Source organism: Motacilla alba, chromosome 15, assembly GCF_015832195.1.
Source record: "Motacilla alba alba isolate MOTALB_02 chromosome 15, Motacilla_alba_V1.0_pri, whole genome shotgun sequence".
In the NCBI taxonomy this organism is placed as follows: Eukaryota; Metazoa; Chordata; class Aves; order Passeriformes; family Motacillidae; genus Motacilla; species Motacilla alba.
The window spans coordinates 12,467,189-12,486,487 of record NC_052030.1 but is presented as its reverse complement, the minus strand read 5'-3'; the positions used below and the strand labels follow the sequence as shown (position 1 = coordinate 12,486,487).

The 19,299-nt window shown below is 45.2% G+C and overlaps 1 protein-coding gene across 3 annotated transcripts in view; it reads right to left on the bottom strand.

Moving 5' to 3' along the window:
• The window catches only part of TMEM132B (transmembrane protein 132B), a 221,908-nt gene that overhangs the window by 57,316 nt on the left and 145,293 nt on the right, over positions 1–19,299 (bottom strand). For all 3 annotated transcript variants that reach the window (XM_038152280.1, XM_038152279.1, XM_038152281.1), the window contains one exon: positions 15,090–15,276. In XM_038152280.1, coding sequence (XP_038008208.1) covers positions 15,090–15,276 — 187 coding nt within the window. The remainder of the gene's footprint in view (positions 1–15,089; positions 15,277–19,299) is intronic.

Genomic DNA, 19,299 nt, shown 5'->3' with positions numbered 1-19,299 from the left:
TTCTGCACCAAGATCTCCTCCAGCCACATGAACACAAAACCCCGAGTCCACCTTGCCTTGTCCTTGTGCTACAACCAAGCTTTCAGACAAGCTCTTCCAAAGAGAGGGAAACAACCTGGGAGCTTGCTTGGCACGTTCATGCCCCTGGATTCCCTCCCACGAGTGAGCAGCTGACAAAACTGGTGGCACTTTGTGCTTCAGAGAGGTTTTACAGCCTGGCCAGAGCCGAGCTGCAGGAGCTGCTCCTGAACCTGCTCCACGCTTCCAAATGAAACTCATTTCAGAACTAGTGAGGTCTGGGCACATAAATGATTTGTCATGCTCAGCACTCCGTGCTAAATCACATTTATAGCCTCTAATTCTCAATTGTAATCCTCTTTGGGATTGGCTTAATTGTTCTGCTTTTAAGAGCTGGGGGTCAGGTACAGGCACGGAGTGCTGAGTGAGAGCTGCACGGTCTGTGCCTGGCTGATTCTGCTGCTCATCTGGGCAGGGGGATGTCACAAAGAGGGGAGGCAGCTGGAAGTGGCAGGAGATGCTTTCAAAGAAAGCACTTTGAACCGCTGCTGGTTCATTGCCGTTCCCATCTTTCTGATTTTCCCCCTGGCATACCAAAGGCCTGATGATTGCTGTCACTGCCTGGGAGGCTGGATTGTCATTCCCACACTGCTCTGTAGGGTTTCAGAGCACAGCAGGGTTAAACCAGGGCTGGCTCTTGCCTGTCTAAATACCCCACTAATGACAACAGAACCTGCTCTGTCCTTAGGGCTCAGGTGCCATGTCCAAAATAAAACCCACGGGCACGGTGCACCTCAGGGAATTTCAGTAATTCCAAATCCCATGGCAAGGCAAGCTCAGGGCAAGGCGAGCTCAGGCAAAGGGTCCTGCTCAGATCTCCTCATACCAGCTATGGATTGGAAGGGACATAAATGTGATTTACCTCCCAGCTTAACAGCCAGCAATTGTGCTGAAATGGGATGCTGCTTACACTGAATTCAGTTTAGTTTGGGGTTGATTTAGAAACAGCTGGCTGTGATTTATGGTGTAGGGAGTGCAGTAGAATTCCATTAACATCAGCAGAACACCTTTGCATTTCACTGGGGAGCCTGGACCTCTTTTCCATATGTGCATACAGGATGTTCCTCCTCCTTTGCATAAGTATTTGAAGCTCTGCTTCAAGCAGCTCTACTCTGGGAAAAGATTTGGGGTTTATGTCACCTCTTGTTTGTAAATAAATTTTTAAAAAGAGGAAAATCTTCAGTGAATGCCATGAGAAATCCCTGACTTCCATGGGAACTCCACCATCCTGTACTAAGAAAACAGTTTATGAACCCAATTCCCTCAATTCCTGCACTCCCTAACTTTTCAACATTGCTCCTATTAACTTGCACACCATGTAGCCTTAATGATTTTAGGTTACATTTCTACTACATGCTTCTATTTATAAATGGTTTATAAGGCAGACTAATCAATATTTAATAGACATTTTAAGTGTGCAGCAGACACGAGCAGCATGTGTTAGAGAAGGTCAAAGGCACATCAATAGCAGGGTTAGAAACACCTGTGAGCTCTGACTTGCAAATAACTCCCCGGGCCAACAGGATTCTGGAACAATATTAACAGCAATTATCCAATTAGTAACAGTCTCATTAATAACTGAGTCTTTGTGAGCTATTTTAAATGAAATGCAGTCACACAAGGAAGCAATTCCTGTGTGAGAGGTGACCTATTCCATCCCAAGCATTGTGACAAATCTGTGGGTTAGGGTTTAAGTGCCACCCTTCTCCCATAACCCTGAACTAACTCTGTAACATTCCAGTGCAAACACCATTACAGTGATATTTTGGGATCTGGGCATTTTATCACACATCCTTAGGGTTAAACTCTGCTTTTAGACACATAAATTCAAATCTCACAGGAGCCCAGAGCTGCTTGCTGTGCATACCTGTGCGTGTAGGAGGCCACAACTTGGCCTGCTTATTTACAGAACCATTAATTAAATTACTGCAATTAAATATCAAATCAAATTGCATTAAGATAACATGAAGCACACAGGAAGTCAGAATCAGAACTGGGATCAGGGTTAGTGGGAGCTGTACGTGGATGGGTTTTAATGCCCTGTCTGTGAGGCAGATGCCAAAGGATGCAGCAGACACACACAAAACCCACACTTTATGCAAATATTCTTTCACAATGTCCTAGTTTTTGCACTTTTCCAATTGTTTCTGTGGGTTTCCTGCTATTTTTCCTCTTCAGGCAAGTCACCTGAAGTGAGGTGGAAGAGCTTTATAAATGAGAGCTTCTGATCAACTCAGAGCAGCTGAGAACCACAAAATTCCCAACTCCCAATTAGTCCACAGGGCACAGGCTGCAATAATAAATCCACCTGAAACTGTGATTCTTCTGCTTCCTTTTCAATCTCTTTTCTAATTAACTGAAACAGTAACAGAGTTTTCTGAAACAAAAGATAAATAAATAGAAGTCAAGGGAATCTAAAACTCTGTTTTCTGCACTGTTACACCCAGAGAAGGGAGCACCAGCTCCACCCAGCAAATCCCAGCAGCCAAATTCCCCAGCAGGGGTAGATCCCTGCCTGCAGAGGTCCTGCATTGCCAGGGAAACACAGGGAATCCCCCCAAAATGTTGATTTTTTGCCACAGCAATGGAGTGGGAGGGCTCTGTTCCCTGCAGCAAACTGACCCTGAGTGCAACCCCAGCCCTCCCCAAGCATCCAAACCTGCTGCTGGAAAATCATCACTGAAATGGAAAATGTTCCTGCAGCAGGCCCCTTGTAGATTCCTGCTGTGTTCCGAGCCTAATGGTTTTCTTGAGAGTTTTACAGCAGAATTAAAATAACAATAATAATAATAATAAAAATGATGTTTGCTTATGCACTGATCAAACTAGCACAGAACTCTGTGTGCCTGTATTTTCAACTGGAGAAAAAAACATTGAGAAGATTCAATATTTATGTAATGTTTTATGGAAGTTCAATAGAAAAATCCAATATAATTTCCCAATTAAAATCACCTGCTAGTTGACTTACATCCATTACTATTTTCTCAAGCCACTGCATGCTGAACCTATTCACACCACAGTGTTATTTGAACATGCACAGGTTAAAAATTAGTAATTACTGTCTAGACAATTCACTGTTAGCTATAGTTGAGTGAATATAATGAATAATTTATTTGATTAATTTTGCATTCCTTTTCCTCTTTGCGGATTGATCATGACCATGGAAAACTTGAAAATGTACTCATTTATCAGAGTTATTTTCTGTGAATAATTCTTAGCCTGAACATTTTTTACACAAAACAAACTACTCTTACTTGGGGACTGAAATTCCCATTATGGGATGGAAACTACAGAGACCACTGGGATCGTTGTTCCTTTTTGCTTCAGCAGATCATCATGGAAACAGCAGCACTGCCAAAGTGCTTTTACAAAGAGAGAACCCACACAGTTTGATGCTCACTTTGTTGTGTAAGTTAGATAATAAACTGATAAGCAATAGCTAATGCTTGATTTTAAACCCAAACAGTTTGATGTTCACTTTGTTGTGTAAGCTAGATAATAAAGAGAACTTATGCAACTGATAAGCAATAGCTAACACTTGATTTTAAGCCACAGATGAAGTGGGAAGTCCATCGTCTTTACTTTGAGTTTAAAAGCCCACAAGGAAAGAGGGAAAATAAGAAATATGTGAGCTGGGGAGCACTGGAGGAAGGACTGCAGGAGCTCACTGGCCAGCACAGCTCACAGGGCTGGAGGGCTGCTAGAACAGAACCTGCTGGGCCCTGAGCCAGGCCATGCTGCAGGTGAATATTTCTGATTTCTATGGGCAGAGTTGGATTTGGGCTGGCAGTGCAGAGGCAAGACACTCAACACCCGCTCCCTGTTCTGACCTGGAATTTAATAGTGTGCTTTTCCCTTTGAAATTTGCTCTTCATTAGGTGAGCTTCAAAATGGAGACGGAAACAATGAGGGGCTTTGAGGCTGCACAGATCAAATGCATCCCGACATCCACACACCCAGGAATAAATGACACACTAATGAGACACAGAGATCAAATGCTCTGTTTGCCACTTAAATCCCCAGCAATGAGAAGCTCATCAAGGCTGTTAACCCATTCCTGGCACTGCAGGGTCCAAATGGCCCCACATTTTCTTTCCATCACACTAAATTCTCATGGCTCCTCCTCTTTTGCAGGGCCAAGCCAACAGCAGAGGAGTGATCTTGCTCCTGACCACGAGGAAACAAGAGGAGGAGGAGGAAGGGGGATGGATGAAGTTTGATTTTGGGGTTAGAATTTCTACCTTTTTCCTTCCACTCTTTACAACAACCTTACAGGGAGACAGCACAAGCAGCCACAGCAAACACTGGTCAGTGTGTCAGGGCAAGGGGCTGAGGAGTGCAGGAATTGAGAGCAGGAATGGGGAGAGCAGGAATTGGGGAGGGCAGGAATTGGGGAGGGCAGGAATTGGGGAGAGCAGGAATTGGGGAGGGCAGGAATTGAGGAGAGCAGGAATTGGGGAGGGCAGGAATTGGGGAGGGCAGGAATTGGGGAGGGCAGGAATTGGGGAGAGCAGGAATTGAGGAGGGCAGGAATTGGGGAGGGCAGGAATTGGGGAGAGCAGGAATTGAGGAGGGCAGGAATTGGGGAGGGCAGGTCTGGGCTCTCTCCCAAGCCCAGCAGCCTCACCAGCCCTGCTCTGATGGCACTGAGGTTTGGGCAGTGACATTCCCAGCTGTGGAAAGCAGCTGCAATCATCACAGTTGTTGCATTTACCAGCCCAGAAGCCCAAGGTCCCAGAGATGGTGCTAAACTCTGTCAGCTCCTCCCTGCCCTCGTTCCCACGTTCGTGTGATGCCAGCATCTCACCCCTTGACCCTCTGGATCTGTTCCTTCCCCTCCAGGCACAGCAGCGACTGCATTTATTCCCTCTGAACAGCTGGAATTTGCAGTGCCTGCTCTCCCTGCCCTCCCCAGGCCTGCTGCCTCTCTGCCTCCCCCAGCAGTGAGTGCTCTCCCCTGCCTCTGATGGATTTTGGAAGAGATCACCAAAAAGTGCCAACCAGCACAAAATGCACCTCCCAGCCCCTCAGGACGCAGAGCTGGGAACTGCTGATTCCCAAACTTCAGCACTGAGCAATGCAGAGTATTCCAAAGCTGTCCCAAAGCCCTGGGCTGGAGTATCCTGATCATATTAATGAAGCTGCAGCTTAGCATTCTCAGTAAAGCTGAGGCACCTACACAAGAAATTTCTTCACACACAATAGCTGCTTACAGGCTGCATTCCAACTTCCAGAGCTCTCGGATTGCTGCCCTGCTCCATCTTTATGCTGCTATTGAAATGTAATTTAAAAAATAGAAATTACATGAAAAAGAATTCCTGAGCCTAACTGTACTGGGACCATGCAAATCAGAAATATCTACACTGAGGTCAGTGGCAGCTTTGAACAGGAGCTGTGCCGAACACAAATGACTGTTTAAAAAGCAAAGCTTTCCCTGCAGCCTGTACATAAGAAATATTGCATTATGTATACATATACACACACAATACAAAGTTAATTTATGCAGCAAGGACTCATCTTGCTGTACATCTAATAAATGCAGGCTGACTACTGAATATTCCTGATAATGCCTCCTCCCCAGCTAGCAGAACAGCTCAAAAACAAACATCATTTTGTTCATGTGTGTCCATTATATTCATGTGCTGATTTAATTAACAGTAATTTCAGTATCTCAGAGATTTCTTCTCTGTTTTACAAATGATGCCCTTTTGCTGAGGGCTTGGGTTGGAGTTGCTGGCCAATCAGCTGTGGAGCAAGTCTAGAATGCTAATGGGCAATAAAACCAGAGTGAGCACACTGGAAAAACTTACAGAGGAGCCAGATTGGGGAATTGCTAAGAGATTTTTAGGCAGACAAAGTGAAAGTTTTGTTAAGAGATTTTTAGGCAGACAAAGTGAAAGTTTTGTTAAGAGATGTTTAGGCAGACAGAGTGAAAGCTTTGCAGCTCCCTCCAGCAGAGTGGAAGGTCCTGGTGGTGCTCTGCACTGCTCAGAGCCCCTGAGGCAGGCTCAGCTCATCCCCCTGGCCATCACCCCCTCAGGAGGTCCCTGTGCCCTCATTCTGCCCCTCAGGAGCTCCCACCACTGTCCAGGAAGCCCTCTGTCAGCTTGAACTCCCATCAGAGAATCTGTCATTAAAGGATCAAACCTGATGGAGCAGATGTGTCCCAGCTCAGCAGAAGGCACCTCTCAGCACTTCCTCTGCACATTTCTTATTGGAAACACTTATTTCTAACAAGAATTTAGTGCCTGAGCACCCCTGGAGGGGATTTTCAAGAGTAGTAAGTGTCCACACGGATCAGAGAGACCTGAGATCATCCTGGCTGCAGGAATGGCTGCTGTCCTCCTACCCTTGATGCACGGGCAGCACATCACCTCCCCAAACCCAGCTTTATTTAGAAAGCCCTGCCCAAGCTGCTCCAGATCCCCATCAATCAATACCAAACCACAGCTTCTTTCCAAAACAGGCCCGTGTGGGGCAGAACTGAGGCACTGCCAGGCTGATCTCCAGGAGCAGCTCTCTCCAGAGCACGCTTTGAGCAGGGGGACAGGGCAGGAAGAAGTGTCTGTGCCGAGGGGATTCATCCCTGGAGCAGCCACAGCTCTGGCTGAAAGAGGGGGACAGCAGAATGTGCTGTGGGAGCAGGAGGGGGAGGAGAAATCCTCCTTGTCTGTCCCCAGTGTGGCTTGCCTGGGTGACCATAGATCAGCTCCAAAAGTGCATTTTACAGCAAAGCCAAAGAGCAACAGCAAGGCCAGGCTTGGGACACCCCAGCCACACTGAGGAGATGGTTTGTGGGACCAGCACAGCGTTCCCAGGGCACAGACAGCCCTGCCCCATCCCTGTGCTGGGGAGACAGACAGCCCTGTCCCATCCCTGTGCTGAGGAATGCCCTAAGGACAACATGGCACAGACAACCCTGCCCCATCCCTGTGCTGAGGGCACAGACAGCACAGCCCCATCCCTGTGCTGGGGAATGCTCTCAGGACAAACATGGGACACAAAACCCTGTCCCATCCCTGTGCTGGGGAATGCTCCAAGGACAGGGTTCCCATGGCACAGACAGCCCTGTCCCCTCCCTGTGCTGGGGAATGCCCTCAGGACAAACATGGGACAGAAAACCCTGCCCCATCCCTGTGCTGGGGAATGCTCTCAGGACAAACATGGGACACACAGCCCTGCCCCATCCCTGTGCTGGGGAATGCTCTCAGGACATGGCACACACAGCCCTGTCCCCTCCCCGTGCTGGGGAATGCTCTCAGGACACATGGCACAGAAGAACATGGCACAGAAGCAGGCAGCCTGCAATGCTGCAAGGGCCTTCACGCCACAGGGCAATCACTTGCATTCACCCAAACTGCAAACAACTGACCATACGTGGGCAAATCTCTGTCATCTGGGGAGATTCAGAGGGAGATTCAGAGGGAGATTCAGAGGGGCAAATTCAGAGGGGTTTCCAAGGGGTGGGCGAGTGGGAAATGCTGCCTGGAGGACGGGATCCTAAAGGATCTGGAGCATTGGCATCAGCCTGCTCTGCATGCTCGTTAGTATTTTGGACTCTGATTGTAACGAGTATCAGCAAGTGTATCAAATTTCATGAAAGCAAATTACTGGTTCACAGTGGAATAACATGGTGCTTTACTCAAGCACAGGGATGAAAACCTCACATAATCTCCAGCTATTGTCATTCAATGTTTATCATCCAACACTGCAGAATACAATTCTTATCTTTGATGGATGTGGCACACAATAGCTGTTTTCTTGAGTGCATCATAAATATTAATAGTATCCACAGAGCTTCTTAAAATTTGTCATGTCACATTGCTTTCATGGAAACACTCAAAATGCCATTATTTTTGTCCCACCAATAGCAAATTTTCCTTTAATTTCTTTCTTTTTCGCTCTCAAAATTAAATGGTAGAGGATGTTTAACTGAGCAGAGGGAAAAAAGGGATAATGGTTCACATTGAGCCATTCCAAAACCTACTTCACATGCCCAGAATTAGACTGCAAGAGGAAAAAAATGTGATATCCTTTGGAAAAGAGAGTCCAGTTAAAAATGAAACACTTGATGAAATTGAAGAGATTTGTCTGGAATTTCATTTTTGGAAGAACACCGAGGAAGAATGCTGACATGACCAAAATGTTCCTATCTGCCATATTCCGAATGGGACACTTCCACTTCAGGAAAAAAAGAAACCACTTTTTTTTTTCTCCCAAAATAGAATATTTGTACATTATTGTGTCTGTCCTGGGCTGCATCCAGGGCAGTGTGGGCAGGTCAAGGAGGATAATTCTGCCTCTCTGCACAGGGAGAGCTGCATCCAGCTTTGGACCAAGGGCACAAGGACCTGGAGCTGCTGGAGCCAGGCTGGGAGGGCTGGGGGTGCTCACCTGGAGAGGAGAAGGCTCCAGGGAGAGCTCAGAGCTGTTACTGTCAGATTTTATGAAAATCTCTTTGCTAGGATTTCTTTTTTTCCTGAGAAGCCTCAGAAGAAAAGAAAAACAATAATTATCTGCTGCTGTGGAATGCAACAAGTGCATCTTGGATTGGTCCATGTGAGTTGTTTCTACTTTAGGACCAATCATTGCTCCAGCTGTGTCGAGGCTCTGCTCAGTCACAGCCTTTGTTATTCATTCCTTTCTGTTCCTGTCCAGCCTTCTGATGGATCCTTTCTCTCTGTTCTTTTAGTACAGTTTTAGTATAGCATTTTTAATAAAATATATATCATAATATAATAAATCAGCCTTCTGGAACATGGAGTCAGGATTCTCATCTCTTCCCTTGTTGGGGTTGCCTGCAAAAATCCCCCACAGAGCCCCTGGCAGGGCCTGAAGGGGCTCCAGGAGAGCTGCAGAGGGACTGGGGACAAGGATGGAGGGACAGGACCCAGGGAATGGCTCCCAGTGCCAGAGGGCAGGGCTGGGTGGGAGACTGGGAATTGGGAATTGCTCCCTGGCAGGGTGGGCAGCCCTGGCAGAGGTGCCCAGAGCAGCTGGGGCTGCCCCTGGATCCCTGGCAGTGCCCAAGGCCAGGCTGGACACTGGGGCTGGAGCACCTGGGACAGTGGGGATGTCCCTGCCATGGCAGGGGTGGCACTGGGTGGGATTTGGGGACACTGGGTGAGATTTAGGGACACTGGGTGGGATTTGGGGTCCCCTCCAACTCAATCATTCTCTGAGCCTGTGGTTTATCAAGTGGAATCAAGCATCTCAGTTCTACACAGAACTGGGTTTTGCTGCTGTTAAACAGCTGTGATCACTAAAATGGCCTGTCAGGGTGTCTGATGGCAATGCCAGCTGAAATCCCCTGGCTTTGCTCAGTCAAAGCCCACGAGGACGTTCCTCACATCTGCTCCCCACACATTTCTCTCCCAGAGTGTTTCAGAGTCAAAGCCTTTCCCTGATCAAACTTAATAAACCTTCAGTGCTTTGTGTTTTGGTTGATGTGTTCCAAGAAATCTTTTAAATGTTCATCTTTCCCCATAAAATTCACCCTGTGGTTTTAGGAGCAGCCTGACAAAACAAAACCATTTAATTCTCTATGACAATTAATTTGGAGATGGTAATAATTGCACAAGATCTTATCTCTGCTGCAGAGACATAAAACACTTGCTATGGGCATGGGAAATAAAGTAATACAAAAGAAGAATCTCCTTTTTCCTATTCTGAACTCTCTCCACAGCAGTTAATTTACTCTGAGTATAAAATCAATCCTTGCAATGTGGGACTTTAGGAAAGCTCAAGGCTTCAATCCTGTTGCTATTAATCAGCGTTAAAATTCACACTGAAATCTGTGATCTGGGAGCCACAGATTCCAGTTGTATTTTAAAACAATGTCGATAATCCCTAATATTTCTGGGATGAAGATCCACTCTAGACTGAATTTACATTTAATTTTTTTTTTTTTTTAATGAAATGATGACTGTTGGGAAGGACAAAATCCCATTCTGGGCAGGTTCCTTTGCAGGCAAAGCACAACAGAAAGGCACTTGGTTAAAAAGGAACTGCAAAGCCAAAGGTCAGAGTGATTTCAAGTAAGAAATATGCATTAAGTGCAATGGATAAACACATAGGGGACAATTTTGCACATAAATGCATTTAACCAACTTCTGAAAGATACATAAATCATCTGGGTTTGCTGGAAATGACTGATCCTATGCTGGATTTTTTTATGGTTCACAATGAAGTGGGTTTGGTTTTTATACCCAACCCCAGAGCAAGGAAAGCTGGTAAAGACTGACATTTTCTGGTTTTGTTTAAGGGGCAGGTGAGCCTCTTTCTAAATCTGGGTCACCCTCCACCTTGGACTGAGCGTGCTCCTTTAACTGGTGTGGGAATATAAATCCCATTAGCCAACCATGATTTCTGTAGGAAAAATAAATTCTTTAAAGTTTTTTTTCTCAAGCAAATCAGCCAAGTGTTGCACTCAGCAATCCCATTTCAGCCTGAGTCCCAGAAATGGGCACCTTTAAGGACAATTTTTCTGGGTGTTCTTGTGTGGCAGCAAGCAGAAATGCAATTCTCCAAGCTCCCACTTGAGGAAACCTCAGCAGAGCAAGCAGAGCCATGTGTGTGAGAGACTCCCAGCCTCAGGAAACCCTCACTCCACCAACAGCTCCCATTCTGGGGGAGGACACAAACTTCCTGAAGACACAGTTCAAATCCTTGTAGGAAACAGGGAAATGTTGGTGGCTGAGGGGCACAGAGCCCTGGGCAAATATTGATTGTTGCATTTGAAAAATGCTTTGGAACGATGACAGTCTGGGACTTCCAATTCCAATTGTACACGAGACGGGATTTGCAGCATGGACATCTGACAGAGCAGGGCTGCCAGCCACAGACCAAGGCATCCTTTCCCCAGACAAGAAGACAATGCCAGGTATTTTACTATTATTAAATCTATTGTTCTTCAAGCCTTCAGCCCCAGCTGGAGCCTTCTTACATAAACCAGTTCAGGTGCATCTCTTCAGTGTCTGACTCTTTGCTTTAACTAAGTCCTGGTTGCCTAGAAACTCTCTAAAAGACCTGGATTTTAATTTTTTTCTCTTTTTCTTTATATTTTTGCCAACTGTTAGTTAGGTAACAGATTAATCAAATCACATTTGTTAGTGACAGACTGAAAGCTGGGGCAGTGCTTGTTTCCTGCATCCCAGGAGTGCCAGACTCCCCTGACGACCTTGCTACCAGCAACTTTCCACAGCTATGGAAATTGCAGATGATGTCTGCTTAGATCAAGAGCAATAACTGAGAATTATAGAATTATATCATCACTGGACAGAGCAGATTTATCTGTGCTATCAGTTTCTCTAATTAGCAGGACATGCACTTCCACTTTGCAGGATTATTATATCACATTTTTATATTAAGATAAATCAAGCTGTCTACTTTAGATCCAACTTTAGAATGTTCTGCTGGACCTTCTGGATGCTAAAACACACCTTCTGCTGCATCAGACATCAAGCAGATTCACAACTCCCTTCCTGTGTCAATGCCATAAACATTTTTAAATAATCACCTGCTGTGTTTAGAGTCAGCAATGGGAACAGCAGAAGGCAGAATAGCAGATTTTCCCCAGAGATTCAGCAGCACACAAACAGAGGCACCCAAAAGAGCTCTGGCTGTGCTTTCCTCACCCTGATCTGTTCTTCTGCTGCCTTGGATGGGAATGGGTCACCATTACTTTGGGGGATGTGGGTTCCACGTGTTAATCTGGGCACCAGGTGTTGGAAGAATCAATGAGCAGAGATGTTTTCACAGAATGACCAGGTTGGAAGAGCCCTTCAAGATCGAGTTCAACCCAGCCCCAACACCTCAGCCAAACCCTGGCACCCAGTGCCACATCCAGGCTTGTTAAACACCCCCAGGGATGGTGACTCCACTCCCCGGGCAGCCATTCCAGAACTTTATCACCCTTCCTGTGAAAAACATTTCCTTAATATCCAACCTAAATTTCCCTTGGCCCAGCTCGAGGCTGTGTGCTCTGGTTGTGTCAGTGCCTGGAGACAGAGCCCAGCCCCAGCTGAGCACAGGCACCTTTCAGGAGCTGGGAGAGTGATGAGGGCACCCCTGAGCCTCCTTTTCTGCAGGCTGAGCACCCCCAGCTCCCTCAGAGGTTCCTCACAGGGTTTGTGCTCCCAGCCCCTGTCCAGTGTCCCTGGTTTATCACCCACAAGAGCAGAGGGCTGATGTTTGCCCCGGGCAGTGGATCCTGGAATGTCAAACTGAGCAGATCTCAGAGGAGCTCAGGGCCACCTTCGTGCCCCCCAGGAGGATGGGGCAGCCAGAAACCCACGTGGATCCCAAACTTCCCTCCTCAGCAGCTTTCAGAGCCATTTCTACAGCTAAAATCTCTCAACAACCTTTTATCTCAAGAGGTTATGACAAAAATTGAGATAAAACTAAATTTTCCTTCCACTCCCCTTCAAAGGAACCTTCAGGAGTCAAATACTCCAGCTTCTAAGTAACGCTCCCATCCCTGCTATTTTAGCTGAATTAAAGCCTAAACAAAACAAGTTTAGGTGACAAAACAGCATTTACAGTCTTCAAAGCCACTCATCCCGGCTGTCACATGCTCTTAAAGGTATAAATTCTACCTCTTTTCTAACCAAAATAGTTTTCAGAGAGAATAAGCAAGAGCTTTGTGAGATTAAGTGTTTTAAAAACACTTTTAAGAACATAAAAAGGGACTTAAAAGTCATTCAGGAACAGGTAAAACTAAATAAGAGTGACTTGATTTCCGTTTAATTTTCTATTCTCATCAAGCTTAGTTTATTCAGGTCTGATTAATTAATGCCTACAAAGAGTTCCAAAAATATAAAACACTACAGAAATACTAAATAATAACAGATTACTGGAGGAAAAGCTCATTTGTTAATTTGCACGGAGTTTTAGGAATTAGCATTTATTTATTTGTTTGTTTCCCCTGTGCAAGCAGGCCCATCCAATCCCTTGTAGCTTTTTAGTAGAAAATACTTTGGCAGCTACAGGACAAAGGGCAAATGTTCACGAGGAAGCAAGTAAAAAAGTGGCTGCTTCTGAGGGAAATGCTGCAACATCCAGATTCTCTGGCTTTTCTCTGCTTTTACACCCACATTTCCCCACTGAAATCCTTGGTTTTGTGTAAAGCTCTGGTATTAAAAAGTCCATCAGGCCCAAACACAGCTCAAAGGCTCCTCCTGGAAAAGATGCCTCTGATTTTAGCAGGAGATATTTGCATTTTTAAAATAAATCACCAGCTTCAAGCTTTTTGCACACGTATACCTTAAACTGCTGGACACCTCCCTCTTCAGGAGGAATTTTATCCTTTCTGTGCACCTCAAGCCAGGCCTTTGATTAAACTGGTGCTTTGCAGCTCACTGGACTGTTGGGCTCTTTGGGGGAAAGCAGAGCAGCAAACAGCCCGCTTGTTTGCTTTAGCAATGAAGTTTCCCCCACATGCAATGCTAATTTATTTCAGGGAAAATGTCCCCACTAATGACACCAGAGCCCAGGCCTGGCAGTGCCATCCATACAGAGAGGACAAGGGCTCCAGAGGAGCCATTGCCATCTACCAGGCCAATAACCCACAAACGGGAAAGGATTTTCACAAAAGGCCCAAATGGTTTCCAAGGAGCCGTTACGGCACATCAGGTAAATAAAATATTATTGAAATGGATTTTTTGCATTTAAATCACTTGCAGCAGGTGCATAGGAAGCAGCTTCTAATAAAAAGGCTCCCATTCCTGGAATACTAACGAGGATCCACGGAAACATTCAGAAAAGGGAGCAGGGGCAGGTTCTTGCCATGGCAGGGGGAACGATTCCCACAAAAATATTCAGGAGAAGGGATCAGAGACAGGTTCTTACCATGGCAAAGGCAACAATTCCCATGAAAACATTCAGAAAAGGGATCAGCAGCAGGTCCTTACCATGGCAAAGTCAACAATTCCCATGAAAACATTCAGGAGAAGGGATCAGGGACAGGTTCTTACCATGGCAAAGGCAACAATTCCCATAAAAACATTCAGCAAAAGGGGTCAGCAGCGGATTTTACCATGGCAAGAGGAACAATTCCCATAAAAATATTCAGGAGAAGGGAGCAGGGGCAAGTTCTTACCATGGCAAGGGGAACGATTCCCATAAAAACATTCAGCAAAAGGGGTCAGCAGCAGATGTTACCATGGGAAGAGGAACAATTCCCATAAAAATAGGGATCAGCAGCAGGTCCTTACCATGGCAAAGTGAACAATTCCCATAAGAACATTCAGAAAAGGGAGCAGGAACAGGTCCTTATCATGGCAGGAGGAACAATTCCCACAAAAATGTTCAGGAGAAGGGAGCAGGGGCAGGTTCTTACCATAACAAGAGGAATGATTCCCAAAAAAATTCAGAAAAGGGATCAGCAGCAGGTCCTTACCATGGCCAGAGGAACAATCCCCATAAAAATAGGGATCAGCAGCAGGTCCTTACCATGGCAAGAGGAAGGATCCCCACAGAAACATTCAGAAAAGGGTTCAGCAGCAGGTCCTTACCACGGCCAGAGGGACAATTCCCATAAAAATAGGGATCAGCAGTGTTGTGTTCCCAATGCAAAAGTGTTGCTATCTTATTGCAAGAGTCCCATACCTTCTTGGTGATTTCTCATGGGTAGTTCTTCTCAACACTGCTCCTTCTTCCTCAAAACCCAGACAGAAACTGCCTCTAGGTGCCAGTTCTCCCTGTCTCACAGGACTGTTCTTCCTTGGCTACACCTGTGAGTCCAGCCTGTTTCTGATCTTGGAAAATTGGCCTGGCTGCAACTCTTTGGGGGTAAAGCTGCTTTTTACACATTCCTTATACTCTATTCCCACCACACAGCAGCATGTTCTTACCATGGCAAGGGGAACAATTCCCATAAAAACGGGGATCAGCAGCAGGTCCTTACCATGGCCAGAGGAACAATCCCCATAAAAACGGGGATCAGCAGCAGGTCCTTACCATGGCCAGAGGAACGATCCCCATAAAAACAGGGATCAGCAGCAGGTCCTTACCATGGCCAGAGGAACGATGCCCACGAACATGGTGCGGCTGACGAAGATCTCGGACACCACGAGCGGGCTGACCGAGTCGTCCCGCGGGTATTCCACCTGCCAGGTGATCTGCTGGGCCCCTGCCAGGCTGCTGGCGTTGTCGATCTCAAAATCCATCTGCAGGATCTCGTAGGAGGTGGTGTTTGCTCTGGAAAACAAGGCAGAATTGCCCACAGCATCACTGGGGTGTTGATAGCAAAAGGGATTTTCCTTCCTCTTTCCTACTCAGCAGAAGATCTGCCATTAAATTCAAGGTGCAGATTTGAGACACTGACAGAAACCTAAATAAAGCTGCACATGGGCAACTGCAGAACTTTCTAAGTGAGGTGAAACTTCATCTTTTAGTTTCCTGAAATGGAGGCATTTTTCCCATTAAACTCAGGCATTCATTCTCCATAATCACAATGAACTTACAGAATAAGCCACAAACCCTTGGAAAAGCAGTTGCTAAATTATTTAATACAACATTATTTTGACGTTGCAAAACAACAGAATACTTGGCCATTCCTCATGCTCTACCAGAAATGAGCTCTTGTGGAGGGAAAAAAAGTCTTTCAAACCCAAACGGGTCTTTATCTCAGTGAAAAAATGGATTTGCAGAAATTATACATGACAATAAATGAGGGGTAGATTATCCCTATTTTGAATTCATGACAACATTCTCCTCGTCAGTGGTGCAGACTTGTAATTATATGGCAATCGTATATTTCTCATCTGGAAATAAAAGTTTAAAAGTAAAGGAAAGGATGTAAATGCACAGCATTCAGAAATGAATTTAAGAATTACTTCTGCTTCCATTCTCAACAACTCTTATCACTTTCCTCAGGTCCAAAGCTCTGTAAATATTAATAATTAATCCTCAGGTTAGAAAAACAGATCTTGTTTTTGTGTTAGAGAGAAGCAAACAGACACCAAGCTTTAAGCAGCAGCACTCAGTGCAGCCACAGCAGGGATCTGTTTGGAAAACAGACCTTGCTCATCCAAACTTCCCCACGAACCGAGTTGTTTTACAAACCATGCAAAGCTTACACACAAATATTTACAAAGAATACAAGTTCCAGACTCCCAGACAGACCCTGCCTGTGGAGACCTGCTGGAGGTCACAAGCATGGAGAGGGGAGGAAAGGCTCTGGCTGCAGAGCCAGCTGCTTCTTCTGCTGGAGGAACACCTCATGTTATCAATTCTGCTCAAGGTTTGGGGTAAAATCTGAATTTGCTGCATGTCAGGCCAATGGTACATTCACTGTCTGTGTGTCCCTCCCCAGAGCAGCCATTCCAGGAGCTGTGCTCACAGAAGTTGTAGCTGCTGCAGACAACAGAGACTTAAAACATCCTTTTCCTCTGCCCAACTGCACAGAGGCAGAATCTGGGTTTGCCATATGTTTCTGAAGGAGAATTGTAAAGGAGGAAAAACATCTGAGCAGGAATTATTGATTTTCGTGTTTTCTTTCTGACAACAAACAACCTAAACATATGCTTCAATGCCTGGAGGAGAAATATTTTCCATGCTGACAGAAGATAATATCCACCTCCAGGCAAAACTAGAAGCTATTAAGGCATCTTTTGTGTGGCCAAGCAGACAACCAGCAAAAACCTTTTAAGCTAAATTTTATTACATAATACTAGGGATGTAATTAAACCATTTCTGTTAAAAACATAAACTGAACTTCACTGTTTTTTGTGTATCACCTCCAGCAGTTTATTTTATCTAAACTGCACACAATTAATATGCTCTCAACACAGAACTAAAATTCAGATGTGAGCTTTCCACTAACTGTGGATTTAGATACTGGGCCTGTCAAGGTGTGTTTAGGGCTGCAATTTCACTTCAGCCTGTTCAGACCACTCACAAAACCACCCAGGGGTGGTTTCAAACTGAGAACAAAACCACCAGTGGAGTGTTTGGGCACAGAGACACCAACTAATTACTAGGTCAGGTTAGTCTGCAGTGACAAGTCCATTCCATGGGTCCCACTGACTGGCACTTCTTTGAGTTCAGCCCACACCACCTACAATTATTCCTTTCCTGGTTTTCCTTTTACACATCCAGAAAGAAACCACAACAGGGAGTTTGTATCTTATACATAAACCTTCCTCAGGTGCAGCGACATGAACAGGTGAATAAAAACAAAACTGCATGAACAGGTGAATAAAAACAAAACTGCATGAACAGGTGAATTCAAACAAAGCTGCATTAACAGGTGAATAAAAACAAAACTGCATTAACAGGTGAATCAAAACAAAACTGCATTAGCTGAATTAAAACAAAGCTGCATTAACAGGTGAATAAAGACAAAACTACATGAACAGGTGAATAAAGACAAAACTACATGAACAGGTGAATCAAAACAAAGCTGTCCTCCTTCCCAGGTCTCAATCCTGGTTCCAAAGAGAATCCTTAGCACCACTTGAAAAAACAGCTCCAAATGTTTGTCAGAGGTTTTCTGCTTTGTCTCAGCAGCCCGTTTTGTAGCATAGCACATGAATACTGATTAAAGAAGGTTCCACTTCTCTCTTGGGCTTCTGCTGCAAGAGGTGGCCTTGAACCATCTTTCACCTGCAGAGCCTCCCCTGAGTGCACAGCTTTGGCAAGCCAGGATTCAGCTCTCTGCGCTCACATTCCCCAGCAGGTGAATGAATTTTCTCTAAAATTATGGTCTTCCTTTGTCCTCTTCAGAGATTGAGCCTTGGAGCAATGCCAGGCGCTGTGGTATCTGGGACACGAGTACCCCATGGATGAATTCACCCTCTTTGTTCTAAGCTTCTTCCCAGGTTACAGCTGTAACAACCTCATGATAAAACCTGAAAAGTGAATTTCTCTCATGTTCACACTAGTGCTCACCTACTGGCTGCTGCATCTCTTATCCTACAGAGGTTTCCTGGTAGAAAGGCTGGTATTACATTCATAATTCTCTCCATTTATTAACCATCCTCTGTAATTCCATGTGGGAGACCACTGCCTTTTCCTACTGAAATTGATGGAGGTTGCTAAAGTAAAACCAGAGATAAATTAAACCATAATCAAGACCTCAAATGCCAGCATTTACTTATGTCAGCTCCATTAGCTGACAAATTCCCACTCCAACACCTGCATTTCAATTCCAGTTTCTCTCCTGGCTGTGCAGTGCACCACTGCAAGGCTTTTTCAAAGCAGGTGTTCCCCCTGCCAGGGCAAACCTTCAGCTTTTGCTCTGCTGTGTACCTGGGGCAGAACCTTGCTCTTGGTGGCCACTGCCCACCTGCAGCTGCTGCTGAAGACAAAATGCCACCAGTGGCAAAATCCACAAGCAGAGAAGACAAGGACTGTAACTCCTGCTGTTATCAGCCATTAAATCCCGTTAAACCAAACTTTATCCTATCAAGATTTTTCAGCTTTTCCTGGAGACTTATTTCATTTTTCTCTTAAATAAGTTTGCACTCTCGGGGAGAGTCTGATGGAATACAAGGACTATAAATCACTTCTCCCTTGCAAATCTTTTCTCTCTTTTTAGTTAAATATTTCTATTGTCCAGTGAAGTTTTTTCCTGGTTTAGGATTTTGCCAAACTCTAGTTTAGAGAAGCAATAAAAAATAAAAAGTCAAAATTACTTTTATAAAAAAAGATTATTTCCTGCAAGCACAAGGAAAAGACCTTATAATTTTAGGCAGCTGGCATGCTTGCTAATAAGTCCATTTCTATGGAAATGAGTTCATAACTATTAATTTTGCCTGCTCCTGATCTATTCTTGATGAGCCTTTCAAATTTAGAAAAGCGCTTCATGATTCTCTCAATTTGGTAATTACTAACTCCCTTTGATGAATCCAGCCCAGTGTTTCAGACATGAGACATTCATTACACATTTTTCTCTCTGGTGAGAGGAGAAAAAAAAAAAACCCCATGGGTCTTTTTGGATTTATTTCCTCTCACAAACTCCTGTAAGTAGGTCCTCTTCTTCAAATGGTGATTTATGATCCTATTTGAATACCTTCCCAATCCTGCCTCTGCTGGGGGCTGGAAGAACGCCCAAATCCTTGGGATTTCTGCCCAATCTGCTGTTGTCTGCCCTCATACCTGTCTGATGCATCCACAGCAGGTCCCAGCCAAGCTCTGTCACAGCCAGCCCCCATCCCACACCCAGCTGGGAGCTGGGGTTGGGATCCCAGCCTGCAGTTTGAGCACAGAATGGTGAAC